This window comes from Centroberyx gerrardi, chromosome 12, assembly GCF_048128805.1.
Source record: "Centroberyx gerrardi isolate f3 chromosome 12, fCenGer3.hap1.cur.20231027, whole genome shotgun sequence".
NCBI lineage: Eukaryota > Metazoa > Chordata > Actinopteri > Beryciformes > Berycidae > Centroberyx > Centroberyx gerrardi.
In genome coordinates, this window is record NC_136008.1 from 1,222,020 (window position 1) to 1,243,764 (window position 21,745).

At 43.6% G+C, this 21,745-nt stretch overlaps 1 protein-coding gene across 1 annotated transcript in view; it reads left to right on the plus strand.

Moving 5' to 3' along the window:
• Positions 1-21,745, plus strand: part of nek11 (NIMA-related kinase 11) — a 104,368-nt gene that overhangs the window by 29,857 nt on the left and 52,766 nt on the right. Inside the window, 5 exon segments of the mRNA XM_078287047.1 lie at positions 440-566; positions 14,440-14,589; positions 16,256-16,369; positions 17,919-17,975; positions 18,981-19,100. Of these exon segments, the coding sequence (XP_078143173.1) occupies positions 440-566; positions 14,440-14,589; positions 16,256-16,369; positions 17,919-17,975; positions 18,981-19,100 (568 nt within the window).

The window sequence follows — 21,745 nt, forward strand, 5'->3', positions numbered from 1 at the left end:
AACAGGAAAATCATTTATTTTTACTGCTCTAGTATTGCCTTTTGTTTTGTTTAAACAAGCTAATGTAGCTAGCTGGCAAGCGAAATAAACAGAAAAAAATGAAATAAAATTACTTTCAAACTTACGATCGACCCCAACGATGGATCAACCGTTCTCCAAGCATCGTTTTATACACCTTTATTCCTGTCATCTTTCAAGTGAAAGTTGTAGGAAAATGGGAAGCTTTGAGCGGCTGGAATAAACTTCTCCATTTTGCACGTCAGGAAGAACTGTAGTTCATGAAGCTAAATCACATCAGTATGGAAAACATGTAAAAATCTGATTGGCTGTGGAGGGTGAAACGTTTCAGCGTCCGAACATCAGGTGATGAGCCAGAGATGGACGGACTGAAGCTGACTGATCCTGTTGCTCAGTGTGATCCTTCCTCCTCTGTTCTCAGGTGATTTTGGCGTTTCCTGCCTGCTGATGGGGTCATGTGACCTTGCCACCACCTTCACCGGCACTCCCTACTACATGAGCCCCGAGGTGCTGAACCACCAAGGCTACGACTCCAAGTCCGACATCTGGTACAGTTCTGTTCTTCCTGCTTCTTCTTCTGTCTGATAGGAAAGTGTACAGTGATGTAAAACGTTGCTCCTTAGAATACGCTCCAAATATATATACGCCGTTTACGTCTTCATAGCACAAGAGATAATGAATTTTCTTGTGATCCTCGGTTGGGTCTCAAAGAACAAAGTCTGTTTTCTCTTGTTAGACTTCCGGTCTAACTTCGAGGTCCGGGTCAGCTGCAGCAGGACCTGTTGCACTGCAATAATATCCATCTTCCATTAGTAATTTAATCAAGAATTCAGTCTTAAAGTCTTAATTTTTGTTAAAGCAAATTAAATAATTCTTCTTGTGGCCAATGCAGTTCAGCTTGTTTCAAGAATTTTGTTGAATAATTTTCTTGATGCTAGCGGAGTGATCTGCCTTTTTCTGCCTTGTTTCAACATACTGACACTTATTTCTAAAAAAATGTTTCACTCGTTTGAGGAAAAAATAGTTTTTGAGACAGAATATGAGATTTTGAATATGAGAAACTGACCTGCTGCCCAAAGAATGAATATGTTTAATATAGATCCAGGAAATTGACTGTCCATGACATTTTCTTTCGACGATGCAGGGCGATGGCATCATAGCGTTGCATTTTCTTTCTTTCTCTAATAAGCCAAAACTCTGAAACAACAGGAACATGACTTGGGATATTTTGGGAACATCTCTACTTTTCGGAGAATAACAACATAAAAGTCAATTAAAGTAGAATTTCCCTCTAACAAATTGAAATTTTCATTCATCCATCATTCCATTAAGCTGCTTAACCAACACACACACACACACACACACACACACAGACCATGGGCTATATGCAATAAGTTTTTGTGTAACAAATACAGCGATGTTTTCCTCTGCTGTGATTGGTCGGGGCTGGAGGCTGTGCAGGTGGATCGTGGGAAGTGAAATCATGGTTGATGGATTCCTGGAGGTTAACAGTGGGAATTAAATTTGTATTTTGTCATGTTGGCTGTCATGTGTTGTATTGTATTTCCCATTTTGATGTGGAATACAGCCGCTGGGGGACAGAAAACAATTACTGTCTGCAATTCATCTTTTATATTCAGACAGCCACAATCTGTTAGTGTGTTGTCCCCCCCCCCCTTCTGCCACCTCACCAGGATTAAACAAACCAGGGAAAGGGTTTGCAGATACGATTTGAGGAGCGGCGTCCCTCAGGGCTTCGTCCGTCACCAACAACACACCTGCGCTGATGGAAGCTCCCTCATGTTCAACAGTATTATTATTATTGTCCATAATGGGGAATTTGGCTTGCAGAAATGCATACAACACATTGATCACTAAAATACAGAAGCATTCATGACACCTTGAAGGAACATCTAACCACAGGTGATCGTCCACAACAGTCTTCTCTGTCTTTTCTTCTCTGTACCGCTGCAGCTGCCTTGTTTACTGGGCAAACATGCTCCTTTCACTGGGAGCTGACCAGTACAACCACAGTCTTCTGCTGTCGGCCACTGGGAGCAGCCCAGCACTGTTAATATGTACATACTGCTAATATGTTTGTCGGCAACTTTCCTGGTTAAATAGGCTTAAAACAAGACATGGACTTTGACTTGTACTTTGATGACTTGAAAAGGTTTCTAAAGTCTTGACTTGAGATCTTGTGTTTGTGTAAATGACTTAGATTGAAAGTGATGAGATTTGTTCCAGCGGACGACTGAATTTAAATTCTGTTTTCTGAATTTGTATGGAATGATTGAATTTATTGAAGTTGAAACTGATTATAGAAATCAAACTCATGATGCTCTTACCAAGTTTTTATCCTATTAAAACCATATTGCATTGAAAAGTCCTAGATATTTAGTTTTCTTTAAGATATTAAATTGATACTGGACTCTTGATTTGTTCTGACTTGACTTGCTGTTCTACATTTAGACTTGAGACTTGACATTAATGACTTGGGCTTGACTCTACATTTAGACTTGAGACTGACTTGGGACTCGAGCGAAGTTGACTTGGTCACACCTGTGGTTTTAGAAGTTGTCCCTCTACTTCAAAACCTTTCTGCCTTTTCTCTCTGGCTCTTATTTCCTTGTGTGTCACTTCTCCATCATCATGATCATTCGTATCATATTCGTATTTTCTGTGCTGCTGTGACCTCTGACCCCCGACCTCCTTAGTGTTTGTTTGCTTGTAATGTTGGTGATCTAGAAGTTGAAGCTTATTCTACTGTAAAAACATTTTAATATTCATTAAAAAACCTTTGCTCAGTGCTCTTCTGGTCGAGGACAGATAGAGATGTTTGTGACGGTCCTCCGGCGGGAGCTGCTGTCGAACTCTTTCGTGTTTTCAGACAAAGCGCTCAGCAGTCTGATCCTCTGTTTCCGGTCGTTGTTGTTATGAACAAACTCTTCTCTTTAATGTCTAAAACTTAAAAAAAAAAAAAAATGCATCTTTGGATCTTTTGAAGACCAATCTTTCTCACATTTTATGTTTGAGGCATTTAGCTGAAACTCTTACTGACAGAAACAAACCTGTGATCTCCTGATTCCCGCTGCTTCATTCAAAGGAAATATTCTCTGGTGTGTTTCCAGCCTGTCGGCCTGTTGTACCTCCGTCTGTCTGACGGTCCTCAGGAGAGAAACCGTCCCACGACTCTGTCATGTTTTCGGACGGAGCGCTCCGCAATCTGATGTCCTCTGATGAACTCTTCTCTTTAATGACTAAAACTATTAAAAAAACTCATCTCAGGATCTTTTGAAGTCTGATCTTTTTCACATTTTACGTTTGAGGCATTTAGCTGAAACTCTTATTGAGGGAAACGTCCAGTGAGTGAACTGGTCTGGGTTCAGTTCATGGACTTTGACAGGACACATGGCTGCTGTGGGGATCAAACCTGTGATCTCCTGATTCCCGCTGCTTCATTAAATTAAAATATTGTCTATGGTATGTACTTTTCTCTGTTTGACTGTCCTCAGGCATGGGGCATGCCTAAAACAAAAAAAAAAACCACATCCTAGAATCTTTTGAAGACCAAACTTTCTTACATTTAACATTTGAGGCATTTATCTGAAACTGTCATTGAGAGAAAGTGAGCTGTAGGGTTCAGTGTTTTGCTGAAGGAGACTTTGACAGGACACACGCTGCTGTGGGGATCAAACCTGTGATCTTTTGATTCCCGCTGCTTCATTCAAAGGAAATCTTGTCTGGTGTCTGGTGGGTTTCCAGCCTGTCGGCCTCCGTCTGTCTGACAGTCCTCGCAGAACTCTTTCATGTGTTCGGACAGAGCGCTCCACAGTCTGATGTCCTCAGTTTCAGTGTCACTTCATGAGGAACTCCTCTCTTTAACGTCTCAACTATTAAAAAATAAAACAAATCCTAGGGTCTTTTGAAGTCTGATCTTTCTCACATTTCACATTTGAGGCATTTAGCTGGTAGGAATTCAGTGTTTTGTTGAGGGACACATGGCTGTTGATGGAAACAAATTAGCTGGGTATCATTCATTCACTCATTTGTTCATTCATTCATTCATTCATTCATTCAACGTTTATTTCTACTCAAGAATCATTGAGGGCTGGCCCTCACTTACAATGATATCGAGACAAAGCGAGGTACATTAAAAAACAAAGAGAGACGGAGAAACAGAGAAAAAGCAATGTACATAAATAGCTAAAAATACGAGATAAAAGCGATTTAAAAGTGATTAAGACTTTTACAAACAGAGGTAGATATATAGATAAATAAATTAAAAATAATTAAATGCAAGATAATAGAACAATCATTTGAAACAGTTACAGACAAGAAATGACCAGGGGGCATGAAGGTATCTCCATGTATCTGCCGCAGAAAAAAAAAAAAAAAAAGCAGACTTTCCCCAGTTAGTCTGGACACGGTCTTCCAGGGTAATCCAGTCTCTAGATCTTGTCTGATTTGGGCCATGAGAGCTCTTCAACAAAGATGTTAAATAAAATGGCTGATTTCCAACAAGGGCTCTATAAATAATCAGATCGAACCCGTGACCTCCTGGTGACACCGCTTCATTCACAGTAGGTTTTGTCTGGTGTTTTCTTTCCTCTCTGACAGTCCTCAGGCGTGAAACCCAGCAGAACTGTTTCATGTATTCAGACGGAGCGCTCGACAGTCTGAAATGCCTAAAACTAAAAAAAAAAAACACATCTTAAGATCTTTTGAAGTCCGATCTTCCTCAGATTTTACGTTTGAGACGTTTGGCTAATTTCTCTTATTGAGAGAAACTGGTAGGGTTCAGTGTTTCACGTCTGTTGTGGGGATCGAACCTGTGGCCTCCTGGTTCCCCGCTTCATTTGAAATAGTTTTTGTCAGCTGTTTCCCTTCCTGTCTGCGTACCGTTGTTCCTCTCTCTTCCCGACAGTCCTGAGGCGGGAAGCCGCCATGTAGCTCTCTCATGTGTTCAGACAAAGCGCTCGACAATTTGACAGTCAGAAGTTTTCAGCTCACTTCAAAGCGGTCCAACAGTCGACATCTGAGGGCTGTTGACAGGCGGGAGGCAGGACGCGAATCAAACGCCCCTCTGCCGAACAGCCAGGAGCCGACGGCGGTTTGATCAGTGATGCGGCTCAAAGATTAAGAAGGAAATAAGAGAGAGAGGAACCACTGGAGCGAGGGATCCGACAAAACTCACTGCCGTTAACGAAAATGTCTGTTATGATCAGAATCAGTTGGGCTTGTTACTCAAAATAAGAAATACATGACTCATTACTCATTACTCATTTCATAAGTGATATTACTCAAGAGCCAAAAAAGGGGAAATCCGCAGATCTAAAAATGATTTCAAGAGATTTTGTCTCGAAACATATTCAAATCTAAAACAAAAACATTTATAAATGTGAATATGTTTTGATTTGTATATGCTGTCCCTAGTGGAGGGGAGTCTAACCCTAACCTGATTAAAGCTCCACATGGTGTAAAGCAGGACTCCCTCTCCTCTGTGATGATAAAGGAGTTGGATGTGTATCTAAACATGGTGAAAGTATCAAAACTAAATCCACACAATCCATATTAGAAAAGCGAGCCTCTAAACGAGCCGTTTGGACTTCCGTAACTTTGTGGCGTCACAAAGGTTCGCTCATTATCATTTCTGTAAGAAATAATAGACTAACAAAGTGTTTTTTTCAAAGCGGTCGAGCGGTCGTCATCGTTTATTACCGGAGAGTTTTCCCTACCTGTAGCCGCCGGGCCGCGGCGTCTCACGTTTCGCTCTCGAAACGGTTAGCCGATCGGAACGGAGGGTCGTGAATATTAATGAGCCTTAAAGACACGGAGACAGAAACGGCCTGTTCTTGGTAAGGCTCAGAGAGATGCTGGAAAATGAACGTGGAGAAATGGATTGAGAGTGTTTTTGGTTCATGACACCACACACACAGCTTTGAATGGACAGAAAGACACAAAATAAAACTCTGGGAAGTGGAATATGGACCTTTAAAGGAAATCACCAACAGATGTAACCAACGACCTGAAACATGTCTTTTCAGTTTGCCAAGCTGCATATTTTTTATTTGAAACACGTAAAATAAATCAATCAAGATCTCTTTTTGAGAGTGCGGATTTCCCCTTTTTTTGGTTCTTGAATTTCCTGTTTGAAATCGACGCACCAGCGAAGAATCCTTATTTTATGTCCATTTTCTTACCCAGTATATGGACTTAATTAGTCATTTACTTTAAGTGATATTATTGCCTGGCAGTACGGTTGGGACAATGTATGATGTCATCAGTGATGGGCTGTGTCAGCGTCGACGTGACTTTTTCACAACAATGTTGAGGGTTTTTTTTTTTTCATCAATATAATATTCTGAAAACAACATTTCGCTTTTGCAATTTTGCCAGTAGCCAAAACAACAAAATCACTGAATAAGAGGTGCTGAGAACAACACTCAGTTGAGTCAGGGGAGGAAAAGAGACAAGTGACACACACACACACACACACACACACAGCCCTACAGCTCACACATACCGTTCCATAAAGGCAGCAAGTAATTATAGGCAAAAAATATTTATCTGAAAACAATGTTGTTTTCCCCCAAAATGCAAATGAAACAGAGAATGGAGAACAAAACACTGAGACGAGGCCTTTTGATGGACAGCCCCTCCCCCCACACGATGTCATCGGCAATCTGAGATGTCTGATTGGCCGATGTGACGATGTGTAAACGTTGGACACGGAACAACAGTTCAGTTCCTCCGGTCGTTCCTCTCCTCCTCTCAAGTCACATCAGGCAGTTTCCAACGATCAGGAAACCGAACGGCGTCGATGTTCCTGTCGTCCGTTTACTGAAGCAGAGGGAAGCTTCACCAGAGAGAAACTTTTTTGTTTCATGTAAACCAACTTAGTGTGAGAAGACAATGACTAATAATTAGCAAAATGAATGAAAACGACCCACGCACGCATGCACATACACACACACACACACACACACACACTCAGGCTCTTCCCTCATATCTTGGAGTCTGACTTCTCTATAAAACACTTTGTGATGAATCTGTTTGATAAAGGTGTTTTATAGACAAATTTGTCTCAGTGAATTACATCAATACTTTTTAAAGTTTTTTAGAGTTTTCTGGCTCCAATACTAAGTTCAATAGTTGTTAAATATTTTCACTTTTCATGCATAGAAGATCCAGTTCATGCATTTATCCTGTATTTATGTATTTAGTGTCAGAGGACAGATTTACAGAGGCGTCGCTCCTGTAAATAATGTTATGACCTATTAAGGTACACAGAAGGTCATTCCTATACTGGAGTACAATAACATAATATTTCTATTTTTTATTATTATCCTTACCTATTTTATCTTTCTTTCTTTCTTTTTCCCACGGCGCAGCCGAGGGTGTCACGAGCCAGATTCTGGTCAGTCAGTCAGTCAGTCAGTCAGTCAGTCAGTCAGATAGTCAGATAGTCAGTCAGTCAGTCAGTCAGTCAGTCAGTCAGAAAGTCAGTCAGAAAGTCAGTCAGTCAGTCAGTCAGTCAGTCAGTCAGTCAGTCAGTCAGTCAGGCAGACAGTCAGTCAGTCAGTCAGTCAGGTAACTCTTAGTGAGATGATGCTTCATCAGATGGCCTCTAGAGGGCGTTTTTGACTGTGAGCTGCAGTGTTTCCATACAGACACAAAATCAAAAGTTGGTCTGTATAGAAATGGATCTAAATGGATCTCTAATGGCCTGATGTGACATCACATCCTGTCTGTAATGTGGAGATGTACAGACAGCAGACCAGCAGACTGAACTCAGTCAGAGTCTCTGGTGTGAAAACAAAGTGAAACTTAACATTCACAGTCAGGAACAGATCTGCAGTCAGTAACTCTTCTTCTGCCCTGCAGACTTTAACGGTAGGTGACGTCATCCTGTGGTGTTTAAGTCACGTTAGTGGAGTTAGATCATTTAACTGTGGCAGTGCTGCAGGGAGAGACCTGAACACTGTGGGTCTGAACACCATCTGTGCTCGTTCAATGTCATACGAGAAAAATTACTGTGTTCATTTCTGTCTTGCTTTTGCTTGTATTTTTGAATTGATTAACAAAGGTTAAAACACAGGGGACCATTAGTCCTAACTGGTAACTAACTGGTATCTAACTGGTAATTAACTGGTAACTAACTGGTATCTAACTGGTATCTAACTGGTATCTAACTGGTAATTAACTGGTAACTAACTGGTATCGACTCTGGACTGGACTGGCTGTGGGTTCAACTGACTGTAAACCATGTTACTGAAAATGGAGCTAAAATGAAATATCTCACTGGATAACATCTTTGTCAGTCGACAAAATGCACAAGATCCCTCTAATCCTGCAATCTCCCTCCATCCCTCCTTCCACCGCAACCCCCGCCCACACACACACACACACACACACACACACACACACACACACACACACATCATTCTTTCATCCCTGGCCTATAAATCTATTTCCCAAGGAAATGGCTACTCAGCTAGGAGTGGGAGCGAGGGGAAATTAGGTTTAGCAGTAAGAGGGAGAGACATGAAGAAGGTCCAGATGCTGTTCAGTCCCACAGCAGCCAGCTAGCTGCTGCTCAGCTTCCTGCAGTCTGAATAATCAGGACAACCTGCCTGTTAGCCAAAATGTTTTGTTAGCATCCGCCAAAATAATAACTTCCACATCTGTTATGCAAAACTGCTTTGCTAGCATTTTGTTAGGAGTTAGGTGTCTCTCTGTCTGTCTGTCTGTCTTCCTGACTGACTGCCTGATTAACTGTCTGCCTGCCTGTCCATCCATCCGTCCATCCAGCCGTCCATCTGTCTGTCTGTCTAACTCTCTGTCTGTCTGTCTGTCTGTCCATCCGTCCGTCCATCTGCCTGTCAGCCTGTCTGTCTGTCTGTCAGCCTGTCTGTCTGCCTGTCAGCCTGTCTGTCTGTCTGTCTGTCTGTCTGTCTGTCTGTCTGTCTGTCTGTCTGTCTGTCTGTCTGTCTGACCCTCGTCCCTCACTGTGGGAAAAAGGCAGAGAAAGAGAGAGAGAGTTTATTATTATCTCAGTTAATCCTGTGTGGCTTTGACATGAGAACGAACTCTCCCAGCGAAGAAGACAGTCAAACAGAGTCCAGAGGTCAAAGGTCATTCTCATCAGGCTCGTCCAGCTCCCCCCTCCCCCCTCCCCCCTCCCTCGTTAACACACACACACACATTGCTGGGCTGACGGGAGGCTGAGGTCACATGATGGTAATTAGTAAAGAAAACAGACAGGAGAGAGAAGAAGGTAATTAGCAAAACAAAGATATTAAAGATGTTTTCCATTTAGTCAACAAGGACTGAAGTTACAAAATTGACTGTAAAAACACGTAGATTTACTTCATATACAAAGATATAGGTAATCAGAGTTGGATTACTTATTCAGATTCAGAAAGATTTATTGTGTATCATAAGCATAACAGAAAATTATCTTTGACATGCCTCAAAAAAGACATAAAACAGACATATCACATAAAACAAATAAACAGACAAAAGGGTTAAAAACATTATGGTTACTAGTTGCCTCATCAAAACTGTGATCAGTAACATAATATCAGCCATTACCCAAACTCAGTAATGTATTCTGATTACTTTTAAATTACTTTGTCATGTAAAAGCTACAGATTAGAAAAAGTGAAAAACTACAAAGTCAGGAAATCTATTTCAGGTTTGCACATTTTTTTGTCTGTGTCACATTTTCTAAACAGCTTCTGAGTTTCCTACTTTCCCAGAAGTAACCTTCTCATTTTTCACAAGTATCTGTAATCAGAATACATTTTTTTTTTTATGTAGCATAACAGTATACGGTTTCATTTATTTATATTTAGAAGACGTAACACTGTCACAAGTATTCTGTTTCTACCCGTCCGTCAGCAATGAAATGATATACAGATACAGATAATTAGTAATAACATGAGACTGATGTGGGAAGTTAGTAATAGAAACATAGACAGATGTAGGTAATTAGTAATGAAATGATACATGTCATTACTGTAATATTTAATTAGTACTCACATGATACTGTACATGTTGATAATTAGTAAAGAATGGAGGCAGAAGCAGATTTGTAGGTAATTGGTAGTGAAATGAGATGGATGTAGGTAATTAGTTATGAATAGATGTAGAGTTGTAGGTAATTAGCAGGTAGTTAATTAGCAAAGCAAAGAGAGTGAAGGATGGAGAGAGTGAAGGATGGAGAGAGTGAGGCTGATTTAAGAGTCAGACTGAGAGAAAGTAAACAGACAAACAGGAGAAGAGATGGAAACTGAGGGAGGAAGGAGGTGAAGAGGAGGGCAGGAAAAATGATTGGCCTGCTTGCTGCCTGTTTGCTGCCTGGTTACTGCCTGGTTACTGCCTGATTTCTGCCTGGTTACTGCCTGGTTACTGCCTGTTTGCTGCCTGGTTTCTGAATGTGTTTTTCTGTTGTCAAAACAAATTACACATAAATTAAAAATCTCTATATCAACCTTTTTCCAAACACATTTCTTCAGTGTAGAAATAGATTAAACAGAGCAGTGTTATGTGTATGAACTGTTTAATTGAAATTCTCATACATTTGCACACATACAGTCACTCATGTGATTTAGATCGGTTCAATCACAGCTTTGTTTCTTTATTTTTAAATTGGTCTTTAATTCAATTCCAGGTCCTGGTAAGTACATACAGTATATGATATATACATGCTTACTGCTGTAAATTCAAATGAAAGTGAAAAAAGTCTGAAAATACGACAGGACGGTGAAAAAAGTCTGGCTTAATGGTTTTCATTTGAGGACTCGAAGCAATAAAAAAATAGTAAAACTGTGCTAGCGTGTACGCGTTAGCACATTTTTACTATTTGCTGATGATAACTTCTTATTTCTTCTGATGATGTTCAGAAAGCCTCACAGTGAGCAGTTTTAATCAGAAATCTGCCTCTTCTCCCAGATAATTCATCTTCATTCCCATCTGATATGATATTACACAGCCAACTTCTAATTATTTTCCAGTCGTGTAATAATGAACCCTCATTACCACTCCATATTAAACAACATGATCTCGGGGTACACAGTGAAAACTCTGGGGAAACGCAGTCAAACTGTCTGCAGGGAAAATATTTTTTAATTTTTATTATCAATCCAATCAGCATTTTTCATTATTGAACTTGGATGATGCTTTGATGAAATGAGAGAAGTAGATTGGAGGAGAGAACAAACAGACTGATGGCACAAACTTCTTTTTTCATGCTTGGAGTCAGATGAGACTAAATCTGATTTGATGAAACTTTATCAATCCTCATTGGAAATCAAATAATAATGGGACACAGCAAATATAACTAAGGATAGAGCAAATTGGGGGTGTATACACACACACACACACACACACACACACACACACACTACACCAAAAGTCTGCAGTTTTTCTATTTTTTTTATTGCCTTGAGTCCTCAGATGAAAACATTAAGTCAGACTTTTTTCACCATCCTGTAATTTTTCAGACTTTATTTTTTTCTTTACTTTAATTTGAATATATAGCAGTAACCATGTACAGTATATATATCATATACTGTATGAACTTACAGAGACCTGGAATTGAATTGAATTCAATTAAATAAAACAAAGCTGTTGAAATCAGCCTGTTTCTGACTGAACAGCTGATGAAAGTTATGAAAGTATAAACAGGCAGAACAAGAAAAAGGAAATTTATAATTAAGAGACATGAAGTGTGTTTAGTAAAGCAGACAGGATGCAGAGTGCAAACCTTGCTCTGGATTAATAAGAGTGGACATCCTGCACAAAAAAACTAAACAGAAATAAAACATTGCATAACCGTATTTAAGACATTTTAATAATTTTAAGGCCTTACATTTATACTGAACAAAAATATAAACGCAACACATTTGGTTTTGCTCTCATTTTTCATGAGTTGAAATAAAAGATCTAAGACTTTTTCTATGCACATAAAAGGCTTATTTCTCTCAAATTTTGTTCACAAATTTGTTTAAATCCGTGTTAGTGAGCACTTCTCCTTTGCCAAGATAATCCATCCACCTGACAGGTGTGGCTTATCAAGATGCTGATTAAACAGCATGATTATTGCACAGGTGTGCCTTGGGCTGCTCACAATAAAAGGCCACTCTAAAATGTGCAGTTTTATCTTGAAAAAAGACATTTATTAGGCACTGAACTATGGATCTCACATGACTAGGGCTACAGATATGCATTTTTTGAAACCCGGTCAGTATCTGGTGTGAGCACCATTTGCCTCATGCAGTGCGACACATCTCCTTCACATAGAGTTGATCAAGTTGATTGTGGCCTGTGGAGTGTCGGTCCGCTCCTCTTCAGTGGCTGTGAGAAGCTGCTGGATATCGGCAGGAAGTGGAACACGCTGTCGTACACGCCGATCCAGAGCGTCCCAAACATGCTCAGTGGTGACATGTCTGGTGAGTCTGCAGGCCGTGCAAGAACTGGGATGTTTTCAGCTTCCAGGAAGTGTGTACAGATCCTTGCAACACGGGGCCGTGCAGCATCATGCTGCAACATGAGCTCTGGTGGACATTCCTGCAGTCAGCATGCCGACCGCACGCTCCCTCAAAACAACATCTGTGGCGTTGTGTTGTGTGATAAAACTGCACATTTTAGAGTGGCCTTTTATTGTGACCGGCCTGAGGCACACCTGTGCAATAATCATGCTGTTTAATCAGCATCTTGATATGCCACACCTGCCAGGTGGATGGATTATCTTGGCAAAGGAGAAGTGCTCACTAACACGGATTTAAACTAATTTGTGAACAAAATTTGAGAGAAATAAGCCTTTTGTGTGCATAGAAAAAGTCTCAGATCTTTTATTTCAACTCATGAAAAATGGGAACAAAAACAAAAGTGTTGCGTTTATATTTTTGTTCAGTATAGATAATTAATTTGAAGATGTTTTCCTGACTGAGTGAGCGAGTGACACAGACGGTGTACAGAGTGACGGAGCGAGCGGTCTGTATCTGACACCACCGCCTCCGTCAGGAAGGATTACTGACAACAGAACGAGGGATTTCACTTCGCTGCTCTCCTTTAAAAAGCATCATGGTTTGGTTTCATGCTGTTGTATCATTTTGTCAGTCCGTGTCTCTTCTAAATGATGGAGATTTAAGTTTGAAACAGAATTCTTGTGGTTTTGATCGTCTCTCCATGCGTCCTCCCATCCGTCTGTATTGTTTTACTCCTTTCATTATTTCCGTTGCAGTGGCTGCACATCAGTTCAGCCTCGGATCTGCTGCTGGCTTTACAGCAGGAGAGACGGCTTACGTTTCATTTTGGAACTAAACTCCTCATATGAGGAAGTTCAGGTGAAAACCTTAAATGTCAAATCATCATGAGCTAAAAACAGCCTCATTCTTATCTTGACCACCATGACTTCCTGACCTTTTCCAACGGGTTTTGGATTCATTCTAAAGATTTAATCAGCTCAAAGGTCATCCGGCCACGGAGGGCCGAGAGTCCGCAGGTTTTCCTTCCAACCAGTCACCACACCAGGTGATTTCACTAGTTAGCTGCTCCTTCTCTGCTTGGTGGACTGATTGGTCATCAGTGAAATCAGCTGGGGTGTGATTGGATGGGAGGAAAACCTGCAGACTCTCTGCTCTCCACGGCTCACAATTGGACACAACTGAATCCTTCAATTTAACTTAAAACATGAGCATCACACTTATTGGAGTTAAGAGGTTTTCACATGACAACACTGATGTATTCTCTGTGCAAAACAGCAGATTTACTTTGTCACAATAGGCAACATTGCACATCGACGGCCCCAAGTGGCAGCGAGAGGCAACTGTTTGAATTTTTAGGACTTCATTACCCAGAAATCCTGTGTGGTCACATCAGCAAATGAAATGTCTTCTTCTTAGTGTGTGTGGGGGGGGTTGGAGGACAGAGATACTTTTGGATTTCCCGCTTCAGTTTGGATCGGTTTGCTCCCAAAGGTGTTGAACATTTTGCAACAGCTTTTGAGGTTTGTTTGATCCCGTTCGGGTGGATTCTGCATTTTCATTGGCTACGTACAAACGGCTGTCACGCTGATCTGCAATTGGCTCAGAGAACGCACAGAATCGTCGTCTCAGCCAATTACAACCTGTAACGAGCGCTTTGCAGCAGGACGTTCAACACATAATCATTTCCTTTTAAACTTCCTGTTTGCTACGTTTTGGGGCGATCGAACCAGAATTGAATAGAACCCAGAATTTAATTCGGGGTCAGAAACAGGGAGAATCTACAGCGTCTCAGTCAGTGGCGATGAGACGCTCTGCTCTGCTTCCTGGTTTAGGCTGAGTTTAGACTTCCTGGTTTAAGCTGAGAAGATGGCTGGGTGTTTATATCAAACTCTCTCACTAACCGTCGTCCTGTTGCCTCCTGCAGGGCGCTGGGCTGCATCCTGTATGAGATGTGCTGTCTGACTCACGCCTTCCAGGGTCCAAACTTCCTGTCTGTGGTGATGAAGATCGTGGAGGGAGAGACGCCGGCGCTGCCTGCCGGCTTTTCTCCGGATCTGGACCGTGTGATGCGGAGGTGAGCAGGAGGCGGGACGAGCAGTAATCCGCTTTCCCAGAATTCCCCGGGGCTTTTTTGTTCGGAGGCAGCAGGAACACAAACTCTCACCCGACCCACCCGGAGTCTGAATCAGTTTTAGTCGCCAAGTCCAATAAATGTAAAGGAATGAGTCTTTGTGGCGCTGGTGCAGAGACACACCGACTAACACAGCGGCACAGCTGATCCTGACACGCAGCCTCAGGCCTTTCTCTGTTGCAGCTACACAGCGCCAGGCTTCAGGCGAGGGAGAGAAGAAGACAACACATGCCAGTTGTTGCACTGCAGAAACCTTTTGGATCAGGATCTGGAGTCAGGATCGGTGGGAACAAGCGTCCCGAGGGAGTTTAGTGATGTAAACACATCAGAAAAACAGATCCAGGTTGCAGTTAGTCCAAAGTGGTGCAGCCAGACTTTAAACCTGCAGTAAGCGATGTCAGACGTTATAACCAATCCTGAAACTAACATGTGTAACCGTGGCAACTTTGCTGTGCTTTATTTACAAATGTGCTGCAGTTTCTGTCACCCTCTAGTGGTCGGAAAATCACATTTTGCAGAATCTGAACATCAGAATCTGACCTGGTGAACGTGCACCAAGACAGACAGGAGTCACCTGAACTGCACTGTGCAACAAAGACAACTGTAAAATTCAATTTTAATAAAGAAGCTAAAAACATAAAATAAGTGAAACATGAAATAAGCTAAAACCTACATGTACAGGTACGAAGAGTCAACACATCTCACCTATATTAGTTTCTCTTCATTGGCTACAAATCAATTTCAGGATTGATCTCAGTATGTTCATTATAACTTTTAAGGCTCACCTACTGCTGGCTTCCTCATATATTTCTGAGCTTTTAATCCCTTTTGAGCCCAAGTGATGCTCAGGTCTGCTGGCTGTTCCTCAGTCTGAACGAATGAAAACTGACCTGCCTGAGACCTGCCACCAGCTCACCATCTTCCTTTAAATCACTTTTTTTTGGCTTTTATCTGAATTATGTAGACTGCTCTCCTGGATCCAGACTCCTCGTTCCTCCACTCTTCAGATGTTGTGGAGCGATTCAGAGAGTCTGGTGTTTCCCTCGTCAATGGCTTGTTCTCGCTCCGAGAAACAATCGAGCCAATCAGAGCCTTTGTGGGCGGGACTAAAGTTTGAACCGTTGAACAGTTTTTCATTGCCGTTTCGGCAGAATAGATTTGTTGAAATCTCCTCCTTAACCAACAGATTATCTTCGCAAAGACGATATTTTTGCCCAAATGGACGACATTCTTGGTCAGTTGGTAAATGTCTGCTAACCATGAGGCTGACTGGAGCATCATGTGACTGAAGTGACGTCAGAGCGTTGGTCACTAGTGATCGGTTCAGATACGTCGGTCACTAGTGATCGGTTCAGATACGTCGGTCTCTAGTGATCGGTTCAGATACGTCGGTCACTAGTGATCGGTTCAGATACGTCGGTCTCTAGTGATCGGTTGCTCTTGAAATTTCTCCTCCTGTTTTACTTTTTACTGTTTAACCACAACAAGCTTTTTCAATGGAACATTGACTGGTGGTTCTCCAGTTTTACATAAAATGTTGAATGTTTAACCCTGACTGTGTGTGTGTGCGTGTGTGTGTGTGTGTGTGTGTGTGTGTGTGTGTGAGCAGCATGCTGCAGAAGCAGCCGTCCTGCAGACCTTCAGCTGCTGAGCTGCTGAAGAACAAGTTCATCGAGGGAAACATGCAGGTTGGAAACATTTCACACTGAAGAACATTCATCATGTTTCTGAAAAGCTTCGTTCGGTTCCACAAAGATCTCCAGCATTTGAAAAAAGTGACACACACAAAATCATTTACTGCACAAAATAAAAACCGGTAATTCTTTTTAAAGGAGAGAAGGCAGCTTTACTCTTCTGTTGACAAAATAACAGACTGGATTCTGTAGATTTCATGATGAACTTCAGGTCTTTTCCCAAAATGGATAAATTTCGTATTGGTGATCAACTTTTCACACTCAGTTATAATAGCTGTGATTCTGCTGCAGCTCTCAGCAGACGACACAGTGCCGATCGATCGATCGGAGCTCTTCGAAAAGTCAAACTTAATCAACTCTAATGTCCAGCTGCCTGTTCTCCATCATCCATCGACTTCCTGTCGGACCGCCGCCATTTTCCCTCAGCGACCTTTTCAGACCCGACAGGCGACGCTGCAGACAGTTTCATGTTTTTCTTTTCTTGTGAGTCCAGCGCTGAAACTCTGCTGCTGCTCAGGATTATTATCTATTAGACCATCATACAAAAACTAAACACACACACACACACACACACACACACACATGAACACACTTACACAAACACACAGACTCTCACTCATACTCTTTTTCACACACACATAACACTCCCTCTCTCCCACACACACACACACGCGCTCTCTCACTCTCACTCATAATGACTCACTCTGTCTCACTGTCTCTCTCTCTCTTTCTCTCTCTCACTCACACACACACACACACACACACACACACTCATAAAAAAATATCTCTAGCCAGCCACTAGGAAACTCATATTGCACCGGATGTGGTGAGTACAGTGTGTGTGTGTGTGTGTGTGTGTGTGTGTGTGTAAGGTGGATAATAATGTTATAAACATGTTCATAAATCTTGAGGCTTGAGGCTGAATTGACTCTTCCCAGATGAAGCTACCGGACGCCTGGGAAGAGCCGACAGATTAAGGTTTTTATGGTTTTGGTTGCCATGGTTTCCACAGAAGTGTCACCGTGACGATGGTTCACATCCTGCTGCGCTTCATCAGACTCTGAGGCTCCGCTCTGAGGAACATGGATTTGTGTTTTGGCCCCAAATGGCAGCAGTAGACCTTATTCACATGGTGGCAGAGGAGGGGACTCGAGTCACGTGACTTGGACTCGAGTCACGTGACTTGGACTCGAGTCACGTGACTTGGACTCGAGTCACGTGACTTGGACTCGAGTCACGTGACTTGGACTCGAGTCACAGTTTTACAGTAATTGCTTGAGACTTGACTTGGGTTCTGCTGACTTGGGACTTGACTTTGACTCTCTGTGTCTCTCTCTTTCTATCTCTCTCTCTGTCCTCTCTGTCTGTCTCTCTCTCTTGGTCGCTCTCTCTCTCTCTCTGTCTCTCTCTCTGTCTCTCTCTCTCTCTCTCTCTCGGTCTCTCTCTCTCTCTCTCTCTCGGTCTCTCTCTCTCTTTCTCTCTCTTTCTCTCTCTTTCTCTGTCTCTCTTTCTGTCTCTCTCTCTCTCTCTCTCTCTCTCTCTCTCTCTCTCTCTCTCTCTCCAGCAGATGAAAGACAGGTTGTTCTGTGTGTCGTCAGGAGGAGAGAGAGACGCACAGCTGATCGCCAAGAACATGTAACTCTACTCCTCTCTTCCTCTTCTTCCTCCCCCTTTTCCTCCTCCTCTCCTTCTCCTCCTCTTCTTCTTCCTCTTTTCTCTTCTTTTCTTCCTTCTCATTATCTTCCTCCTCCACACACACACACACTCTGACAACACACACACACACACACACACTCTTTCTCTGTAAGAGGCTGCTATAATTAGAGCTGTGAGCGGCGGGCCGTGTTGAAGTGTTAACCAGCTGAGTGTGTGTGTGTGTTGTCAGAGTGTGTGTGTGTGTGTGTTGTCAGAGTGTGTGTGTGTGTGTGTGTGTGTGTGTGTGTGTGTTGTCAGACAGAGCTAATCCGTCCACGCTGCCGTTCACACAGATCACACAAAATTACACACACACCGGTCTAACAGCGTGTGGGTCAGACAGTTCTGTAATGACGGCGGCCATCTTGGAAGAAAAGGAAGCGTGGCGGCACCGCAGGAATTTAAAGACTTTAATTGGATGTAGAGAACTTTAATTTTTCAATGAGAGGAAACCTGTCTCCCTCTCCTCTTCCCGTCTCTCTCTCCTCCTCCCGTCTCTCTCCTCTTTCTGTCTCCCTCTCCTCTTCCCGTCTCCCTCTCCTCTTCCCGTCTCTCTCTCCTCTTCCCGTCTCCCTCTCCTCTTCCCGTCTCTCTCTCCTCTTCCCGTCTCCCTCTCCTCCTCCCGTCTCTCTCTCCTCCTCCCGTCTCTCTCTCCTCCTCCCGTCTCTCTCTCCTCCTCCCGTCTCTCTCTCCTCTCTTGTACTTACTTTCCATTGCTTTTTAATTCTGAAATGTCTACTTAATACATTTTAATGCACCTAATGTAATGTAAAATGATGTAATCTGACCTAATTTAATCTAATCTAATCAAAAGTAATATAATCTACCCTATTATCTAATGTGATGTAATCTAATGTAATCTAACCTAATCTAATGTAATGTAATGTGATGTTATCTAATGTAATCCCCCCCCCCACACACACACACACACACACACACCCCCAGGCAGAGGAAGGAGCACCTGCAGACCCTGAGGGAGAGGTCAGAGGTCGACAGGATGACGCCCAGAGAGAGGATGAGGCTCCGCAAGCTGCAGGCTGCCAACGACAAGGCCAGGAGGCTGAGGTACACACACACACACACACACACACACACACACACACACACACACACACACATTCATGTACCCAACAGACACCACCACAGCACTTTTCAGCACTTCCATGTTTCTGGTTTGAAACAGAACACACAGCAGGATAACCAGTGTTGTTGTTGTTGTTGTTGTTGTTGTTGTTGTTGTTGTGTTTATTGTTTTTCCCAGTAGTGAGAAGTGTGATGAGTCATTATTTCTGTTTCAGTGAGTGTGTTTCTCTGTTCACTAATAACCCGCTTACTGTGAATAATCAGGTTAAGGTAATAATTCAGCTGAAGCGTTTCCATGTGCTTCTATTCAAGAGAAAGAGAGAAATGAACATTATAATGTTCCTGTTACACTACTGACGAGCCTACTGACGAGTCACAGAGTTAAAACCAGGCCTGGCCCTGGGTGCTGTGACCTCTGACCCTTGACCTTCTTACTATTGGTTGCTTGTAATGTTGGTGATCTAGGAACTGAAGCTGATTCTACTGTAGAGAACTTTAATTTTTCAATGAGAGGAAACCCGTCTCTCTCTCCTCTTCCCGTCTCTCTCTCCTCTTCCCGTCTCCCTCTCCTCTTCCCGTCTCCCTCTCCTCTTCCCGTCTCTCTCTCCTCTTCCCGTCTCTCTCTCCTCCTCCCGTCTCTCTCTTCTCTTCCCGTCTCCCTCTCCTCTTCCCGTCTCTCTCTCCTCTTCCCGTCTCTCTCTCCTCCTCCCGTCTCTCTCTTCTCTTCCCGTCTCCCTCTCCTCTTCCCGTCTCTCTCTCCTCTTCCCGTCTCCCTCTCCTCTTCCCGTCTCCCTCTCCTCTTCCCGTCTCCCTCTCGTCTTCCCGTCTCTCTCTCCTCTTCCCGTCTCTCTCTCCTCTTCCCGTCTCTCTCCTCTTCCCGTCTCTCTCTCCTCTTCCCGTCTCTCTCTCCTCTTCCCGTCTCTCTCTCCTCCTCCCGTCTCTCTCTCCTCTTCCCGTCTCCCTCTCCTCTTCCCGTCTCCCTCTCCTCTTCCCATCTCCCTCTCCTCCCGTCTCTCTCTCCTCCTCCCATCTCCCTCTCCTCCTCCCGTCTCCCTCTCCTCTTCCCGTCTCCCTCTCTCCTCTTCCCGTCTCCCTCTCTCCTCTTCCCGTCTCTCTCTCCTCTTCCCGTCTCTCTCTCCTCTTCCCGTCTCCCTCTCCTCTTCCCGTCTTCCCGTCTCTCTCTCCTCTTCCCGTCTCCCTCTCCTCTTTCCGTCTCTCTCTCCTCCTCCCGTCTCCCTCTCCTCTTCCCGTCTCCCTCTCGTCTTCCCGTCTCTCTCTCCTCCTCCCGTCTCCCTCTCCTCTTCCCGTCTCCCTCTCGTCTTCCCGTCTCTCTCTCCTCTTCCCGTCTCTCTCTCCTCTTCCCGTCTCTCCTCTTCCCGTCTCTCTCTCCTCTTCCCGTCTCTCTCTCCTCTTCCCGTCTCCCTCTCCTCTTCCCATCTCTCTCTCCTCTTCCCGTCTCTCTCTCCTCCTCCCGTCTCCCTCTCGTCTTCCCGTCTCTCTCTCCTCTTCCCGTCTCTCTCTCCTCTTCCCGTCTCTCCTCTTCCCGTCTCTCTCTCCTCTTCCCGTCTCTCTCTCCTCTTCCCGTCTCCCTCTCCTCTTCCCGTCTCTCTCTCCTCTTCCCGTCTCTCTCTCCTCCTCCCGTCTCCCTCTCGTCTTCCCGTCTCTCTCTCCTCTTCCCGTCTCTCTCTCCTCTTCCCGTCTCTCCTCTTCCCGTCTCTCTCTCCTCTTCCCGTCTCTCTCTCCTCTTCCCGTCTCCCTCTCCTCTTCCCATCTCCCTCTCCTCTTCCCGTCTCCCTCTCCTCCCGTCTCTCTCTCCTCTTCCCGTCTCCCTCTCCTCTTCCCGTCTCTCTCTCCTCTTCCCGTCTCTCTCTCCTCCTCCCGTCTCCCTCTCGTCTTCCCGTCTCTCTCTCCTCTTCCCGTCTCTCTCTCCTCTTCCCGTCTCTCCTCCTCCCATCTCTCTCTCCTCTTCCCGTCTCTCTCTCCTCCTCCCGTCTCCCTCTCCTCTTCCTGTCTCCCTCTCGTCTTCCTGTCTCTCTCTCCTCTTCCCGTCTCCCTCTCCTCCTCCCGTCTCCCTCTCCTCTTCCCGTCTCCCGTTCTCTCCTTAAGGAAGTGATGTGAAACTCAAACTTCCTGCCGGTTGTTATGGATTTTGAACTTGAAGCTGGTCTGGTTTCTGTCTCAGTACTGTTCAGAACAGTTTAACAAACGCTCTCCTTTCTCCATGCTGTCAGATGTTTTCTGCTTCCTGGACGTTGTTCTCTCTCCGCTTCTGTTTGCTCTCAGGCTCAGATGTAAAAACCTAAAAGAAATCAGACTGAGGATAAACGTGCGCTGAATGATTGGAAAGATCAGACAAAAACCTGCTGTGATAATCAGGTTTCTCATCATGTGATAATCAGGTTTCTCATCATGTGATAATCAGGTTTCTCATCATGTGATAATCAGGTTTCTCATCATGTGATAATCAGGTTTCTCATCATGTGATAATCAGGTTTCTCATCATGTGATAATCAGGTTTCTCATCATGTGATAATCAGGTTTCTCATCATGTGATAACGGCCTTTATCAGATTAAGGAAATCACACTCTGCTGTTCACATGAACACTGGAAGAACCAGAGAATCCTCA